At 50.3% G+C, this 18,436-nt stretch overlaps 3 protein-coding genes across 6 annotated transcripts in view; 2 read left to right on the forward strand and 1 right to left on the reverse strand.

Moving 5' to 3' along the window:
• FLVCR2 (FLVCR choline and putative heme transporter 2) overlaps nucleotides 1–718 on the forward strand; it is a 29,541-nt gene extending 28,823 nt beyond the window's left edge. For both annotated transcript variants that reach the window (XM_089660567.1, XM_089660566.1), the window contains one exon: nucleotides 488–718. In XM_089660567.1, coding sequence (XP_089516693.1) covers nucleotides 488–580 — 93 coding nt within the window. In that variant the 3' untranslated portion in view covers nucleotides 581–718. The remainder of the gene's footprint in view (nucleotides 1–487) is intronic.
• ERG28 (ergosterol biosynthesis 28 homolog) lies at nucleotides 677–7,574 on the reverse strand. Its single transcript, XM_089660568.1, has 5 exons — nucleotides 7,424–7,574; nucleotides 4,855–5,027; nucleotides 4,581–4,671; nucleotides 4,378–4,496; nucleotides 677–911 (listed from the first exon to the last, which is right to left on the reverse strand). Exons 2-5 carry the CDS (start codon nucleotides 4,985–4,987, stop codon nucleotides 823–825), a joined length of 432 nt encoding a protein of 143 aa, XP_089516694.1. The 5' UTR covers nucleotides 4,988–5,027; nucleotides 7,424–7,574; the 3' UTR covers nucleotides 677–822.
• TTLL5 (tubulin tyrosine ligase like 5) overlaps nucleotides 7,557–18,436 on the forward strand; it is a 31,639-nt gene continuing 20,759 nt past the window's right edge. For 2 of the 3 annotated variants that reach the window (XM_089660563.1, XM_089660564.1), the window contains exons 1-8: nucleotides 7,557–7,712; nucleotides 12,679–12,785; nucleotides 12,909–12,991; nucleotides 13,256–13,362; nucleotides 14,816–14,946; nucleotides 15,253–15,335; nucleotides 15,614–15,683; nucleotides 16,014–16,098. In XM_089660563.1, coding sequence (XP_089516689.1) covers nucleotides 7,621–7,712; nucleotides 12,679–12,785; nucleotides 12,909–12,991; nucleotides 13,256–13,362; nucleotides 14,816–14,946; nucleotides 15,253–15,335; nucleotides 15,614–15,683; nucleotides 16,014–16,098 — 758 coding nt within the window. In that variant the 5' untranslated portion in view covers nucleotides 7,557–7,620. Of the gene's footprint in view, nucleotides 7,713–12,678; nucleotides 12,786–12,908; nucleotides 12,992–13,255; nucleotides 13,363–14,815; nucleotides 14,947–15,252; nucleotides 15,336–15,364; nucleotides 15,684–16,013; nucleotides 16,099–18,436 lie in introns of those variants that run through there. The other variant, XM_089660565.1, reaches the window with a different exon arrangement.

The following is an 18,436-nucleotide window of genomic DNA, read 5'->3' on the forward strand; positions in this document are numbered from 1 at the left end:
GCATTGGAGCTATGCTAGGAAAGTGCTTCTATTATTTCACCATCTGTAGCGAAGATTGTACATCATGGAACAGTCCCCTCCAGTACAATTCCAATCCTATCCCTAACTCTGCTAGCTAGGGGGCACCATTTCCTGTCGGAGAAGAAGAAGAAACTCCTCCAGGATGGAGCGAGGACGTGGTCATTTATCATATTGCAGCAACTGCTCTTGCTGATAATCAGTGTATAAATTCAGTGAACAGCCCAAGAATCCTGGCTGCTGGAAATTGTCTGGGGTGGTCTGGAGACCCCAGTGCTACAAATGGGAGGAGGTAAGAGAGGGGTCTGTTCCATTAGCTTTGGTCTGTCTGTGTGTGGCGTGCACTAACCCCCCCTTCCTCTGACAGTATAATGCTCTGGCTTTGGTTTGGCATGACTTTGGTGGTAGGTGGTGAGGGGTGACGGTTCAAGTATCATGGTAGGATTAAGACACCTTATTTCTCATCCAGGCACCCGTACAGCAACATTTGGAGGTGGTGATGACTGTGACAACAGCAGAAAGCAGTGAGGGGCCGGCTCCTCTGCTTCCCCAGGATCCCTGAGGGCAGGGGCTCCCACCGACTTCAAGACTCAGGGCTGGACTACCAAAGACGGGAGCGCGCACAATCATTGGGCGGATGGTGACAAGGACACCCAGATATTGTCTTCTCTTTATTTAAATAAAAATGATATGAAGGAAAGTGGCACATTGTGGAATGTTCTGTCCCTTCTGCACCCGCCTGATTTCTGTTGGCACCTTGTGATGGGACGTCCCGGGGAGACAACAGGGTGATGGTCTTTGGTGTCAGTTTCTCTTCTTCATGGAGGTAGCGGGGGGCTCCTGTATAACCTCCAGGTACTGGAATCCAATCAGCATGCCCAGGATGGAGAAACCTGCGGAGGAGGAGGGGAGAACAGATCTTGGAGTCAAATCACTTATCACATCATCCAATGAATCTGTGCTCTTCCCCCGAGTCCCCCACCTCACCTAACCCTGATGAAGTGTCATGTCAGCCCACACTGTGTCCTGCCTGCACCACATCCACCCACGCCTCATGCTGCTGGTCACATTTCAGCCCTGCCTGTCAAAAGTCTATTTGGACCTGGTCCTGCCCGTCACACTTCAGCCCCGCGCCTCGTCCTGCCCGTCAGCCCCGCGCCTCGTCCTGCCCGTCAGCCCCGCGCCTCGTCCTGCCCGTCACACGTCAGCCCCGTGCCTAGTCCTCCCCGTCCCTAGTCCTCCCCGTCCCACATCAGCCCCGTGCCTAGTCCTCCCCGTCCCACGTCAGCCCCGCACCTCGTCTTGCACCTCACACATCAGCCCCATGCCTCATCCTGCCCATAACCCTGCACCTTGTCCTGCCCATCACACATCAGCCCCATGCCTCGTCCTGCCCGTCACACGTCAGCCCCATGCCTCGTCCTGCCCATAACCCCGCGCCTTGTCCTGCCCGTCACACGTCAGCCCCGTGCCTCGTCCTGCCCATCACGTCATCCTGCCCGTCAAATGTCAGCCCCCGCCTCGTCCTGCCCATCACACGTCAGCCCCATGCCTCGTCCTCCCTGTCACATGTCAGCCCGCGTCTCGTTCTGCATGTCACACGTCAGCCCATGCCTCGTCCTGCCTGTCACACGTCAGCCCATGTTTTGTCCTACTTGACACACATCAGCTCATGCCACATCCTGACTGTCACACGTCAGCCCACACCATGTCCTGCCTGTCACACATCAGCCAGCGCCTCATCCTGCCTGTCACATGTCAGCCAGCGCCTCATCCTGCCTGTCACACGTCAGCCAGCGCCTCATCCTGCCTGTCACACGTCAGCCAGCGCCTCATCCTGCCTGTCACACATCAGCTAGCCCCTCATCCTGCCTGTCACACATCAGCCAGCCCCTCATCCTGCCTGTCACACATCAGCCAGCACCACATCTTACCTGTCTCATCCTGTCCATCACACTTCAGCCTATGCCATATCCTACCTCCAGCTCATCAGACATAGGCCCACACATCATCCTGCCTGTCAGACATTACACTTTCAGCTAGTCACATCAGCCCATGCCACATCCCTACTGTCACAAGTTAGTCCACACCATGTCCCACCTTCAGACCATCACATGTTGACCACGCTGCATTCCACCTCCTGCCTGTCATACATTAACCCACACCATGTCCCATCTCCAGCCATCATCTCACCTCTAAGTCCATAACACTACCACTAGTGATCACCTGTAACCTCTGATGCTGGGGGGGTTAGTAGCTTTGGGCCTTCTGTGAAGCTGCAGTAAACAAGTTCCTTTACCCAAAGCTATTAACCCCTGCAGCACTGGAGACAGGAAGAGGACAGGACCTCCCTGCATGGAAGATTTCCCTAAGATCCAGCTGCCTGAACCACGTGGGACATACTTCACTACAGGTAAGCAGGCACACTAAAGCTGTAAAAAATGTTTTTAAATGATTAAACTTCATCTTGAATCCGTGTAACTTCCTCTCTATTACTAAATGGATACAAGCTTCCAAGTGGCCAGGCAGTTGGGATGTCACCATCTATGTGCTGGGCTTTCCTCCTGCCCAAGCAGTAAGAGGGCACCACCCTTGTGCTGAGCATTAGTCCTGCCCAAGCAGTGAGATGGCACCACCCTTGTGCTGGGCTTTCCCCCTTCTCCCTCCCAGGCACTGAGATGTCACAGTTCCTGTGCTGGGCTTTCCTCTTTCCTCTAGCTAGTAAGAAGTCTCCATCCTTGTGCTGGACTTTCCTCCTCCTCCTGCCCAAGCAGTGAGATGGCACCATCCTTGTGCTGCGCTTTACTCCTCCCCATGCAGTGAGATTTCTTCATCCTTGTGCTGCACTTTCTTCCTCCCGCCCCAGGCAGTGAGACATCACCATCCTTGTGCTGGGCTTTCCCCTTCTTCCTTCCCAAGCAGTGAGATGTCACAGTTCCTGTGCTTTCCTCCTCCTTCCTAGCTAGTGAGACGTCACCAACCTTGTGCTGGGCTTTCCTTTTCCCCAGGCAGTGAGATGTCCCCATCCTTGTGCTGGGCTTTTTTTTTCCCCAGGCAGTGAGATGTCCCCATCCTTGTGCTGGGCTTTCCTCTTCCCCAGGCAGTGAGATGTCCCCATCCTTGTGCTGGGCTTTCCTCTTCCCCAGGCAGTGAGATGTCACCAACCTTGTGCTGGGCTTTCCTTTTCCCCAGGCAGTGAGATGTCACCAACCTTGTGCTGGGCTTTCCTCTTCCCCAGGCAGTGAGATGTCCCCATCCTTGTGCTGGGCTTTCCTCTTCCCCAGGCAGTGAGATGTCCCCATCCTTGTGCTGGGCTTTCCTCTTCCCCAGGCAGTGAGATGTCCCCATCCTTGTGCTGGGCTTTCCTCTTCCCCAGGCAGTGAGATGTCCCCATCCTTTTGCTGGGCTTTCCTCTTCCCCAGGCAGTGAGATGTCACCAACCTTGTGCTGGGCTTTCCTTTTCCCCAGGCAGTGAGATGTCCCCATCCTTGTGCTGGGCTTTCCTCTTCCCCAGGCAGTGAGATGTCACCAACCTTGTGCTGGGCTTTCCTTTTCCCCAGGCAGTGAGATGTCACCATCCTTGTGCTGTGCTTTACTCCTCCCCATACAGTGAGATTTCACCATACTTCTGCTAGACTTTCTTCCTCCAGCCCCAGGCAGTGAGGTGTCACTACCCTTGTGCTGGGCTTTTCCCCCCTCTTCCTTCCCAAGCAGTGAGATATGTCACAGTTCCTGTGCTGGGCTTTCCTTCTCCTTCTTCCTAGTCAGTGAGCCATCACCGCCCTTGCACTGGGCTTTCCTCTTCCCCAGGCGGTGAGCCGTCACCGCCCTTGCGCTGGCCTTTCCTCTTCCCCAGGCGGTGAGCCGTCACCGCCCTTGCACTGGGCTTTCCTCTTCCCCAGGCGGTGAGCCGTCACCGCCCTTGCGCTTGGCTTTCCCCCTCTTCCTTCCCAAGCAGTGAGATATGTCACAGTCCCTATGCTGGGCTTTCCTCCTCTTTCTTCCTAGTCAGTGAGCTGTCACCGCCCTTGCGCTGGGCTTTCCTCTTCCCCAGGCAGCGAGATGTCATCATTTTACTCCCAGCCAACACAGAGCCTAAGGGCTCATTCTCACCTGAGTGCAATAAACCCCCATAATATTCCCTACTGTGGAGTCCCGAGTGTTCCATCTCTGCCACCATCTCGCATTCTGCCAGCCATACGCTTGCTGTTCTCTGCTGCCATGATTTGTCATGTGATGTTCTCTCTGCATGTGCTGGTGATTTTGGATGGGATGCTTTCCTGCGCATAGATCATAGCAAGCACACAGACTGCAGACTATGCTGTGTGATAGCATGGGGGTGGGACAGTAATTACTCACTTGCGACCATAAGTGGCGCCATGACTCCAATGGTCATGTGAGCAGTGTGATAAATCCAGACTTCGGACGTAAAGTGGCCCAGCGCCAGGATGAAGGTCCACAGGGTGAGGTGGTAGAGTCTGCAGGAATAAAACAAAGAAGAACTCAGGTGAGGTGATGCCACATAGAGGAGACAACTAGCAGGCAGAAAATGTCAAACCTACGTCTTATTGCGGATATCGATGGCACAGGCACAGCGAATCACAGACGAGAGCAGCGTCCAGATCCCGAAGGTGCGAGCCTGCAGGCCATTCACTAAGAGAAAGCGGATATTGGAGAGATGGAATCATCAGAGAACACGCTAACACCATGTGTGTACAGCGCCACCTGAGACAACAGGCTGATTATGTGTACTGCGCTATTGCTATATCATCAGAGCCATGCAGCCACTCTGAGTCCCACGCAGGTGATTGGTGGGGAGTGTGGACTTTCTCCTACCTTGGCTCGGCCTCCCTGTGTATAGTTTATCGCTCAGGAAGCTGTGATCGCGGAAGCTCTGCAGAGTGTTTCCAGCCGCAATAATGGAAACCATCATCAGCCAACTGCGCAGGACAGCAAGGAAGCGACTCATACTGGCCACCGACACCCTGAAGACTCTGATCAGCCGTCAGCTGAGGGGACAGAACAGGGACCGGGACAACAAATCATTCGACTCAGAAATACTCACCCCAATATCCCAGCTTACCCACCCCCCACAAATACCCCTTCCCACCCTACTCATCTCCCAAAAAAAAACCCTCCCAACTTACCCATCCCCTGTAAACCCCCCACCATACCTATCCCCCACAGATACCACTCCCCCCATACCTATCCCCCACAGATACCACTTCCCCCATACCTATCCCCCTGAATATCCCCTCCCACCTTACCCATCCCATATAGTGGTAAGATACCCATACTCCTCTACAATATCCCCCCCACCACTATACCCATACTCCTCCATAATATCCCCCCCACCACTATACCCATACTCCTCCATAATATCCCCTCCACCACTATACCCATACTCCTCCATAATGTCCCCTCCACCGCTATACCCATACTCCTCTACAATATCCCCTCCACCGCTATACCCATACTCCTCCATAATATCCCCCCCACCACTATACCCATACTCCTCTACAATATCCCCTCCACCGCTATACCCATACTCCTCCATAATATCCCCCCCACCACTATACCCATACTCCTCTACAATATCCCCTCCACCGCTATACCCATACTCCTCCATAATATCCCCCCGCCACTATACCCATACTCCTCCATAATATCCCCTCCACCACTATACCCATACTCCTCTACAATATCCCCCCCACCACTATACCCATACTCCTCTACAATATCCCCTCCACCGCTATACCCATACTCCTCCATAATATCCCCTCCGCCACTATACCCATACTCCTCCATAATATCCCCCCCACCACTATACCCATACTCCTCCATAATATCCCCTCCACCACTATACTTATACTTTATAATATGCCTCCAACTACTATAATACCCCCCCATCACCACTATACCCATACTCCCTGTAATACCCCCTACTAATATACCCATATTCCTCTACTATTATTTCTATACCCCCTAGAATATCCCCCCCACTATATCTATACCCATATTATACCTCTTACCACTTTACCCATACCTCTCTATACTGACTCTCTACAATTATTTATACCCCACTATATACTCATCTACCACTATACCAATATCCCACCATAATAGTCCTACCAATTCTCAATATCATCCCCCTGTGACATATATCATACACTGTAGGATCCCCCCCATGACATCATACACTGTAGAATTCCCCCCATGATGTCACACACTGTACAGTCCCCCCGTGACGTCACACACTGTAGAAACCCCCGTGACATCACACACTGTAGAGTTCCCCCCCCCGTGACGTCACACACTGTAGAGTCCCCCCCCGTGACATCACACACTGTAGAACACCCCCCCATAATGTCACACACTGTAGAGTCCCCCCGTGACGTCATACACTGTAGAGTCTTCCCCATGACATCACACACTGTAGAACCCCCCCCCCCCCCCCGTAACGTCACACACTGTAGAGTCCCCCCCGTGATGTCACACACTGTAGAACACCCCCCCCCCCGTGACATCACACACTGTAGAACCCCCCCGTAACGTCACACACTGTAGAGTCCCCCCCCGTGACATCACACACTGTAGAACACCCCCTCCATAATGTCACACACTGTAGAGTCCCCCCCGTGACGTCATACACTGTAGAGTCTTCCCCATGACATCACACACTGTAGAACACCCCCCCCTGTGACATCACACACTGTAGAACACCCCCCCCCGTGACATCACACACGATACAGTCCCCCCCGTGACATCACACACGATACAGTCCCCCCCCGTGACATCACACAGGATACAGTCCCCCCCCTGACATCACACAGGATACAGTCCCCCCCGTGACATCACACAGGGTACAGTCCCCCCCCCGTGACATCACACACGATACAGTCCCCCCCCCCGTGACATCACACACGATACAGTCCCCCCCCCGTGACATCACACACGATACAGTCCCCCCCGTGACATCACACACGATACAGTTCCCCCCCCCGTGACATCACACACGATACAGTCCCCCCGTGACATCACACACGATACAGTTCCCCCCCCCCCGTGACATCACACACGATACAGTCCCCCCGTGACATCACACACGATACAGTTCCCCCCCCCCGTGACATCACACACGATACAGTCCCCCCGTGACATCACACACGATACAGTTCCCCCCCCCCCCGTGACATCACACACGATACAGTCCCCCCCCCGTGACATCACACAGGATACAGTCCCCCCCCCGTGACATCACACACGATACAGTTCCCCCCCCCGTGACATCACACACGATACAGTCCCCCCGTGACATCACACACGATACAGTCCCCCCGTGACATCACACACGATACAGTCCCCCCGTGACATCACACACGGTAGAAGCCATTCTTCTTCTCACCTCTCAGCGTCTCTCCAGCTCCGCTCAGTTCAGGTTCATTGTCCCAGCTGTCAAGCCTAGCCCCGCCTTCTACCTGTCACGTGCTCCCTCTGCTCCGTCTGACTGGCGAAGAGACAACCTCGTGGAGCTCGGACCAACGCGCAGCGCCCCGCCCCCTCTCCACGGTAACCAGCGGCGGCGGGGGGCGGGACTCGGAAATGACGCATGGCGGCGCTGTTGTTGTGGTAACGGAGAAGCGAGAAGAGATGCCGAGCCGACTATGCCGGGAGGAGGAGGAGGAGGCCGCGGGGTGATTATTATTGTGGGGGATGGGGTGATATTGTGTTATTATTGAATTAGGAGATGAATAACACTATGAGGAAGAATGCCATTACCCGGGGCAGATCTTTATGGAGCTCTGGGTGTCCGTCCAGGATTCTGGAGGTCATTCTGGGGTCCTAGAGGTCTGCCCTGGGCAATGCGGAGCTGTCTGGGGCTCTGGAGGTCTGCCCAGAATTCTGGAGGTCTGTCTGGGGTGCTTCTGGTCTGTCCGGAACTTTGGAGGTCTGTTCGGGGCTCTGGAGGCCTGTCCGGAACTTTGGAGGTCTGTTCGGGGCTCTGGAGGTCTGTCCGGAACTTTGGAGGTCTGTCCGGGGCTCTGGAGGTCTGTCCGGGGCTCTGGAGGCCTGTCCGGAACTTTGGAGGTCTGTTCAGGGCTCTGGAGGTCTGTTCGGGGCTCTGGAGGTCTGTCCGGAACTTTGGAGGTCTGCCCGGGGCTCTGGATGTCTGCCCGGGGCTCTGGATGTCTGCCCGGGGCTCTGGATGTCTGCCCGGGGCTCTGGATGTCTGCCCGGGGCTTTGGAGGTCTGTCCGGAGTTCTGGAGGTCCGTCTGGAACTTTGGAGGTCTGTCTGGAACTTTGGAGGTCTGTCTGGAACTTTGGAGGTCTGTCTGGAACTTTGGAGGTCTGTCTGGAACTTTGGAGGTCTGTCCGGGGCTCTGGAGGTCTGTCCGGAATTCTAGAGGTCTTTCCGGGGCTCTGGAGGTCTGTCCGGGGTGCTGCTGGTCTGTCCAGTGCTTTGCAGGTCTGTCCGGTGCTCTGGAGGTCTGTCCGGGACCCTGGAGGTCTGTCCGGGACCCTGGAGGTCTGTCCGGGACCCTGGAGGTCTGTGCGGGACCCTGGAGGTCTGTGCGGGGCTCTGGAGGTCTATGCGGGGCTCTGGAGGTCTATGCGGGACCCTGGAGGTCTGTCCGGGACCCTGGAGGTCTGTGCGGGACCCTGGAGGTCTGTGCGGGGCTCTGGAGGTCTGTGCGGGACCCTGGAGGTCTGTGCGGGGCTCTGGAGGTCTGTGCGGGACCCTGGAGGTCTGTGCGGGACCCTGGAGGTCTGTGCGGGACCCTGGAGGTCTGTCCGGGGCTCTGGAGGTCTGTCCGGGGCCGTGGAGGTCTGTGCGGAACTATGGAGGTCTGTCTGGGGATATGTGTTGGGAGATGCATGGGGCTCTGGAGTTCTGTCCGGGCCCGTGGAGATCTGCCCAGGGCTCTGCAAGGGTGACAGGGCTCCGTAGGTTGGTCCAAGGCCTTGCAGGTCTTTCTGGGGCTCTGTAAGTCAGTCTGGGGCTGCATTCTAATGCAACATCTCCTCCCTGATAGGCTGGGAAGGCTCTGCATTGATAATAGGATTTACCTGAAAGGAAACAGTGTGATGGCTGTGATTGCTCTTCATGTGTCCTTCTGAAATCACCGCACACAGGAATTCTTTGGTAATAATCAATATTAGAGTTCCAACCATCATCATCATCATCACAAGGAGCCGCCATTTTCCCTTCCTGAGAGTCACTAGGTGTCCCCAGATACCATGCAGACACTCTGGGCTGGGGGACCCAAATATGTCCAATGGGTTTATTAAAGTGATATTAAACCCCAAATAAATATCTGTTGTATCTTACCATTCTTAGATGTGACGGCTGCATTCATTTTCATTTTTCAGGCTTTTTCTTCCCTTTATTTTCACCTGATGGTCCTGCCAGCAAGTCTGTTATTTTTCATCTTCCTATAACTGACCAAACTGTCATGCAAAAATGTCAGTTAGAGGGTTGAGACAAACCATTTACCAATGACAGGGGTGCTTACAATAATCAGCTTTTATTCATTTAAAACCTATATTCCTAAGCCCTGGTTCTCACGATTCCAAATAGCATGACAGGTCGCACCCAATTGCCGGCAATGGAATCGCAACATGAGTCGCAGCGGCTTTGAAACAGGTTCCTGCACTACATTTTCACTGGTTTCATTGTGACGTGCATTGACTTTTGTTAAATGAAGGCCAAGCCGCAGTGAAATCGGAGGTAGAAATCACACTGATCTGCGGCTTTGTAATCGCGCTGAAGCACTTCTGTTAACCAGGGCTAAAGGGAACAAACAGTTGATGTAACTGATTTATTATTATTATTATACAGTATTTATATAGCGCCAAAAAGTTTGCTCAGCGCTGTACATTATAGTGGGGGACAGAACATGAGACAATATGGTAACAATACAATACATGAGGGGTTCGAGGGCCCTGCTCCTTGGAGCTTACAATCTAGGAGGGAGGGGATAGTGGTACAGGAGGAAGTGGCTGTGGGGGATGGAGTGGAGGAGATCGGCTGTTAGGTGAGGGTGGGGTAGGCTTCCCTGAAGAGATGGGTTTTCAGGGTGCGCCTAAAGGTGAGGAGGGTAGATTTAAACCCCGGTCACATCAAGCCCAACTTTCAAATCGTGCGACTTACAGTGAATTCGCACGACTTCAAAGTCAGGGGACCCACCGATTTCAGGTGCGATTTGCAAGACATGACACAGATGTCTATGCAAATCTATATGGGCAGCACAGTGGCTAAATGTTTAGCACTTCCGCCTGGCAGTACTAGGGTCGTTGGTTTGAATCCCAACCACGGCACCACCTGCCTGAAACCAAAATAATACGCAGAATCCTCCTGCGCTCTTATGTAATATGACAAAAAAAAGAGAAAAGAATAAACATTCTAAAAAGCTGCTAACATCTAATCCTACAACAATAGGCCCCAAAAACATAAAATTAATAAACTGATGTAGCGCTCATGTGAACACAGATGATGATATGGTGACCACACAGTGAAAACATACACATTACAAGTCCTAGTAGGGACCATATATAGTGAATGGTCAAAAACCAGGGGGTATCCCCTAATCAATATGGGGATAATGAAATCGTGACCCCCCTAGTCCACAATAAGGGACATAAACAGATGTACAGTGAATCCCTCCACAGTGATCAAAAATATATTACAGTGTGAGTAGAAAACAGCACTTCAAATCAATCCACAGAATAGTTCGGTGATCTGTGTTACATTCCTTCTGGTCATGCAAAAGGGAGGAATGTGTGTAAACTGACACACCCTGGATGTGATCCAATAATCGCTGTAATGGCCTCTCACCTCCACCCTGCAACCCTACAGGGCCACAGCGCCTTTATAATACCACCACTGGGCCTCTCAGCAGACAGACTCCTGCCTGGAGTTTGCATGTTCTCCCTGTGCCTGTGTGGGTTTCCTCTGGGTACTCCGGTTTCCTCCCACACTCCAAAGACATGCTGGTAGGTAAATTGGCTCCTGTCTAAATTGGCCCCTAGTATGTATGTATGAATGTGAGTTAGGGACCTTAGATTGTACGCCCCTTGAGGGTTAGGGACTGATGTGAATGTACAATATATATGTAAAGTGCTGAGTAAATTGACGGCGCTATATAAGTACCTGAAATAAATAAATCGCACCAAAAGTAGCGCATGTACTACTTTAGAAATCGGTGCGGCTCCAACCAAGTGACAGTTATCATTCATGGCATGCTTTGAATGTAATTATCTTGGCAAACAAATCGATGGTTTAGTTTCAGATTTAAAAATGTTAGCTGGAGTTGGGCTTTAATTTGGTATTCATGTCCATCTAGATCCACTAATGCATCTAACACTACCCTCTCCCCAGACTGACAATGTTGCTGTCCAAAGATGTGTCTCCATTGCTCTTTCATCCAGAGTGGAGATACCCTAAGATGAAGTGTGTTACTGGCCAGATCAACTGGTAAAAATGAAAGAAAAGGCATCTAAAAAAAGAAATCAAATGCAGCCACCACAAATAATGGCTTGGTAAGCTGCAATGTATTACATTTGTTTTTGGTTTTAATGATGCTTTAACCCTTTTGCTGCCATGTCCGCCTGGTGTACGGCTCTACAGCACTGCGTCCAGCAGGCCTGCTATAAGCTCATGGTCACTCCTCGACCCCCCCCCCCCCCCCCCGCCAATACTGCTGCCTCTCTACCTGTCACCCGCTCCTTCTTCCCCTCCTGCATTGCCTAAAATGCCTGCGCTGCCCCCTCCACTGTTCTCTGCCTCCACCACCTCCCCTTCCCCCATCCCAGGCAGCACAGGTCCCATGAAATTACCAACTTCCCACCGCTGCCACTCCTGCTGGCTATTGCAGTATTAAATACTCATAAACACCCCCTTCTGCGTCCCCCCTCACTCACAAAACCCTGGCGGCCCTTCATGCAGCTCTGCTAGCCGGATTTGCCTCCACCCCTCTTGCCAGCTGCTGCCCGAGAGATCAGCGAATAGAGGATGGAGAGCGGGGGGCTGCTAAACATGTGTTTACCAACCCCTTTTCTTTCCTGAATGAACAGTGATCGGTAGTGATCAATCTTTTCATTCATCACTGACACATAGTAAACTGTGTGTGTTTACTATGTGTCAGTTTGTGAATGAATAGGAGTCTCTATACAGACTCCTATCTCATTCATTACAGTGCAGCTCAGGTTGAAGAGAAAGGGACTGTCTGGGGTCTGAAGAGAAGGGCCTGGCAGCGAAAGGTCTAAGTAACACAGGAACCCACAGACACCCGTCAGGTGCTTGTAGGACATAGACTTGTGTTGGCAGCCATATCTTCAGATGTATCCAGAGTGTTGTAGTACATTCCCATTGATGTTTATGGAAGAGGCAGCTCTGACACACACAGATATCCATGTGTACAGGCCCTAATGAAGCTGACCTGGTACTGACTGTTCTAAAAGAGGGAACATTGGGGCTGCTGACTCTTCCCTTGAAGGTTTCAGCTCGTGCCGTGCTTTCCTTCTCTTCCCTGGCTAATGCAATGTCACCATCTATGATAAGTATTCCCAAACAAATGTCCTCTTTATCAGCGATGTCCCTGAGTTTGAGCATATTTGAGTGTCGTTTTTCTCACTGCTTCTGCTGTATTTCTGTCTAGGGATTCCCCCCGCATCCTCTGGACTGGAGCCTCTCGCAAAGTGCCCATAATTGTTTTCCATCCAGAGGCCATCCTCACCAAAGAGCCATCATGGCGCACTGTGGGAGGTAAGGACAAAAGAGTTGTCGGCACCTAGAATGTGATCTGGGCCCTAAACAGTGCATGGTGCCCAGGTCAGGATCTTTGTAGAATTATTGTGTTTCTGGTTATCTCTCATCTTTCTCCTGCAGAGCGCTACCACCTGACCTTCAAGATGGTGCGTACAGACAGCCGACTGGTGCGCAACATTCTCTCTGCCCATGGCTTTCAGGAGGTGAGATAAGCATGTCTGTATGTCCTCCGTATCCCTGATCGCCGCCCTCTCGTTATAACGCCATGTGGTTTTCGCAGCAGGTTGATTGAACTGGTGCAGCTCTGCATAGACACCAATCAGCTTCCAGGTTTTTTTTTTTAATTTGTTTTTTCAAAGCTTAATTGAACAAGCTGAAGTTAGAAGCTGTTTGGCTTCCATGCACAGCTGCACCAGATTTTGCACTCTCCAATTTGAGCTAATCTGCCCCCTTGTCTCCTTCCCCAGGTCAATGCCAATAGTAACGACTTTAACCTCATGTGGACAGGATCACACATAAAGCCACATCTCATGCGAAATCTGACGAGCTTCCAGAGAGCCAACCACTTTCCAAGGTACGGGTATTATGGGATTTAATAGTCTGTCATCAGAACAGAGCCTGACCATCCTCATGGCAAACTAGACAGCAGCCTAGGACCCAGGGGATGTTCTGGTGGCCCAGCGACAACTTTTCTGCTCCTGCAGTAAAACAGGGAATAAAAGCTGTTCATCTGCCTCTCAGAAGAGAGGATTTATTGTAGGCAGTTGGTGTCTGTTGGAGCCTGTTAGACAGGACTTCACTGTCCATTCCATACCTGATCAATGTCATATAAAGAACCACAGATGGGACTTTACTGGTACAGAAAATGGACAACCTCATGTTATTGTATAAAAACATATTTATTGAAACATATCTTACAAAAATATACGATATATGAGGGATGAGGTACATTTGCAGTCTGATTTCTATACCTGATCAATGTCATTTAATGGGATAAGGGGCCAAAGCTGGCCTTCGTCTCTTGAAGGAAGTGAGCAGATAGTGAGGAGGTTATTTGTCCATCTCTGTATCGTAATAATAAAGCTGCAGAAATGTTGGGCAGCTATCTTCCTGCGTGTGAATGTAATCTGCCAGGTCGTAGGACCCCTGCCGAGGTGCCACCTGAATAATTCTTTGCAGGCTGAACAGTAGAAATGATAACGGATTGGAAAGAGGGAGAAAAGGCGTACTGACCCTCATTGTTACAACCTCCATTAATCTGTTATTATACCCCCATCTGTTTCCAAAGTGCTGGTTATCCAGGCAGATGGAAAGCTGGACTCTCCTGTTCAAAAGGTAAAAGGTATGTGAGCGCACTACAAGTAGCAGCTATGCACGGTAGGTAACCAAATAAAACCCGTAAATCAGAATAAAACAACGTAGTGCAGCACTAAAAAGAATAAATCTAATAAATTGCCTTTATGATAAATAGAATAAAGTTCATGGATATATGGTCATAAAATCTAAATGTTCCAAAAGTGACAATAGTGCTCTGAAGGTGCCTGCTTCAAAGATTATCCGGTGCTCGTGCAGATGGAAATAATAAAATTGCGCACTCACCAGATGCACAATTTTAATGCGCATATATATATATATAGGTATAGATGTCCTCTCAATGGGATCAGGGTAGAACAGATCCCTCTGAAGGGTAGATGGCACAACGGCGATTCCAGGGCTTAATGGGCTTAATGTCGATCCAAGACAGCCAGAGGTCCCCTACAGGGTTTGGTGGATGCAGTATCCTGGGTAGACAGGAGATCCCCTCTCTGGGTACTAGGATGGATCTTATATGGGCTTCTGCCTTATGTTGGAGTCTGTGAGAAGCTCCTGGACACACACAGAAGCTTTATCAGTTTGTCCTTTAAGTTTGGTGGGGGTGGCTCTATCTCTGACTCGAATCGAGCAAGGTTCCTCGAAAGGCAAATCAGACACCTGTCTAGCAGAGGATCCCTACTCTCCTGTTCCCTGTCTACCTTTGTGTGTTTCAGGTCCTACGAGTTGACCCGCAAGGATCGTTTGTACAAGAATGTACAGCGCATGCAGCAAACACACGGTGTATGCAACTTCAGCCTCCTGCCTCAGACTTATCTGCTCCCTGGAGAATACCAGGACTTCTGCAGTGAGTGTCACCATCCTTTTTATACTATAAGTAGCGTATGTAGAATAAATCTTAGATTGTAAGCTCCCAGGATCAGGCCCTCCTATCCCTCTTGTATTGAACTGTATTGTTGCTGTATTGTCTCCCGTTATATTGTAAAGCGCTGAGCAAACTGTTGGCGATATATAAATCCTGTATTATAATAATAATAATGAATCTTACAATAGGGCAATTGTACTGTTAGCAGCTGAGTATGCTGTGTGGAGACTCTGTGATCTATAGATACAAATATGTGAGTAAATCTCCCATCGTTCTCTCTTTCTGCAGGTGCTTTTTCTAAGGACCGCGGCCCTTGGATTGTAAAGCCAGTGGCATCGTCCAGAGGACGGGGCGTCTATCTGGTGAACTCTGTATGTCACGAGAACAATATTGTCTAGCTTTGAAGCTATAGTGAGCCCTTCTACTGCCTAAGTGCCCGTCTTCCCGTGTTCGTTCTCTCTCTCTGTTGAGTTGTGTCATGGAAATTTCCCAGACTGTCTCTCTCTGGTCTCAGTGTGCATTCTGTGTCTCAGTCCTTATGTCTGTGGTTGTCGGTGAATTGAGGACAGTGAAATCGTCGCAGGTCTTGGAGTATGGTCCCCTTCTTTCCTGTTATGTACTGACACCCAGCTTTCTGTCTCTCTTCCAGCCCTCACAGATAAGCCTGGAAGACAATATTTTGGTGTCTCGTTACATCAGTATCCCTCTACTCATAGATGGTGAGTGTCAGCAGCCCTCGTATTTTGTTAGAGGGTTTGGATGTGAAGGAGGTGAGCAAGTGGCGGGGAGGTTTTGTGGAGGGTCTTACGAAGTTCTGGAAGGTGGTGGGGAGGTAAGCGGGTGGTATAGAGGCGAGTGGGGTTCTTATGATCCTCTGAGCATGTGATAAGAAGGTGGGCAGGGAGAGAGGATGGTATGTAGGTGAGGTGTGAGCTGGGGGTCATATAATTTTCTGGATGATGGCGAGTAGGTAATCAGGTTGTGTGGAGGGGAGTAGTGTGGAGGTGCATGCCGGCTGTGTAAAACTCACTATGTTTTCCATCCTCTAGGGTTCAAGTTTGATGTCCGCCTCTATGTGCTGATCACCTCGTACGATCCTCTGGTCATTTATCTATATGAAGAAGGGCTTACTAGGTAAGTATGTCTTCATACACAGAAAACTGCCTGATTTTTTTTCTCTTTCTCTCACACAGCTGATGACACATTTAAAAATGGTTTAGACTCTAAACTTTAGAGGACATTTATGCTACCTGTCAGCAACACAGCTTATGAAGGTGTTCCTGGAAAAAGGCCATAAGTCATCTATTCACAACCTGTCTATCTGAGTGCAGGTCTAGGGTTCACTCTCTGTATAGAACTGGGACCCACACTGTGCCCACCTGAGTAAATGTCTATGGTTTTCACCCCATTTCAGCCTTGCCTGTGCTGCACTTCTTTCTCTATTACCCATTGAGGGATACAAAATTATTAAATTAATTATTAAACCGTGCCACCACTACAACCATGTCAGGGCTCCTGGTAAGACCAGAGATGCGTGAACTGACACAGGGAAAGGCAGGCTCAAGTATGGTGTAACAATATAATTTATTAAGGGTTATACACAAATATAACGCACAATATAACAAAACCAAACCTCCAACTGATAACGGAATGTACACAGATAAGAGCAGTCAGGGCTGGCAAAGTGGAGTGGTGAGGCGGGCCGGGTCAGGAATCATTGGGCAGACAAGACACAAAGGAGTAGGCAGAGCATAGTCAGACGGGCCGGGTCAGGAACAATCAGGCAGACAAGGTACCAAAGGAGCAGGCTGGAGAGTGGTCAGGAAAAGCCGAGGTCAGGACAGGTGGAGTTCATTCAGGGTCAGGATCAGGCAGAATCAGGAATCAGGCAGGAAGCAGGCAGGATGCAGGTACAGGGGCTCATGGGAAACATACACCAAGGCACTGACTGCAGGTCTGGCCATTCCTTAAATACACTTCCTGCAATCAGCCTCAGGTGATGGCTGACTGCAGAGGTGAGCTTCTGGTTGCTGAGAGCACCCGCTGGCCAGCCCTGGTACTGCATCCCATAAGGCAGGTGAGTCCCACCACCATTGGCAAGTCCATTCCTGACAAACCACATTTAGCAATAGCATAATAAATGAATGTACTCAGCAATTGGAATTGTAAATGGCAATAAGTGTATGGCTACGGAGACATACAGTATATTGAGCCAAGTTGTGACATGGACTGTAACAAATGGGTGCTACTCCACAAGGCCCCAAGCAACCTTTGTACTGACCGAACATTAACATACCAATGTGAAAAAGAGAGGTTCTGTAGAAGCAAACACTCATATTTTAGATAAAATAAAGGAAGATTCTAAAAATGGGATAGGGATATATTTACAGGACACAGAAATTCTATTACAGCTGGGTTATGCTGCCATCTACCTTGAAAGTTGGGACACTGGCAAACAAACATACAGTAAGCTAGCTCAGGATAACCCCTTCTCTACCAGCGTGTCTCAGTTTTTTTTCTATGTCGTAGCAGGTGGGATGCTTTTTCTTCAGCTAAAAAAGTCCTATCTTTTTTGCTATCCTTCTAACCTTGGTGACTTTAATCATGATTTTGTTACATTACTGGTGTTTTTAACTCAGTGACTTCAATCAAGATTCGTCTCTACACTACTACTTGAGCTGATCTCTACATAGCAGCTATCTGGATCATCAGCTCCTCAGCACTGGCTTTGGAGGCTGTACGTGGACCCGCTGGATTGGACATGCAGGACTAACTTTGAATGTGACCTTCAGGTGCTGGGCTCTCCATTTTGGCACTTTTGAGACCTGAGTGTCTCTGAAGACTCACTTAAGCTGGCCATAGATGGATCGTCATGCGGCTTGTTCAGCAGGGTCTGGCCGAATAGCAATCATCTGTGGCTGGTCCTGTTCGAGAGGAGATGGCCTAGTAATCAACTTCTCTCTAATGGGACTGTTGTAAAACATTTGTTCGATCAACAAATGCAGCCAATCGGCTGCAACACTGATCAGTGTACTCTGATGGCAGGGGAGTCCCGCTGTGAGAATACGATTTTCCGCATCCACCTCGAATGTGTGGATAGGGGTAACCTATTGTGGCTTTTTTTTTTTGTTTCTTTTTTTGAACAACCATCTGGCTGATCAAAAGAAAAACTAACCATCTATAATCTATGGCCATCTTTAGTGAGTAAGGCCTGTCCAGCTTAAGCACCAGGAGCTACCTCACTGCTGCACCGTTAGGTGGTCTTTATAAATTTTTCCGCTACTGCTGGTTTACTGTAATGAGGGTTAAGGCAGGGGGATCGAGTACTGACATCCTCCATTTGGTGGAATGCAGCACATGATCAATGCCCTTTTTCCTGTCATTCAGGCCAGAGGAAACACCATCCTGCTTCTGCTCTTGAAGCACCAAATGTGTCTCTGGCCTCATTCCTCTGTCTGCCTACACTTGGTCA

Source organism: Staurois parvus, unplaced genomic scaffold (assembly GCF_062004578.1).
Source record: "Staurois parvus isolate SC_StPar_1 unplaced genomic scaffold, SC_StPar_1.0 ptg001253l, whole genome shotgun sequence".
In the NCBI taxonomy this organism is placed as follows: domain Eukaryota; kingdom Metazoa; phylum Chordata; class Amphibia; order Anura; family Ranidae; genus Staurois; species Staurois parvus.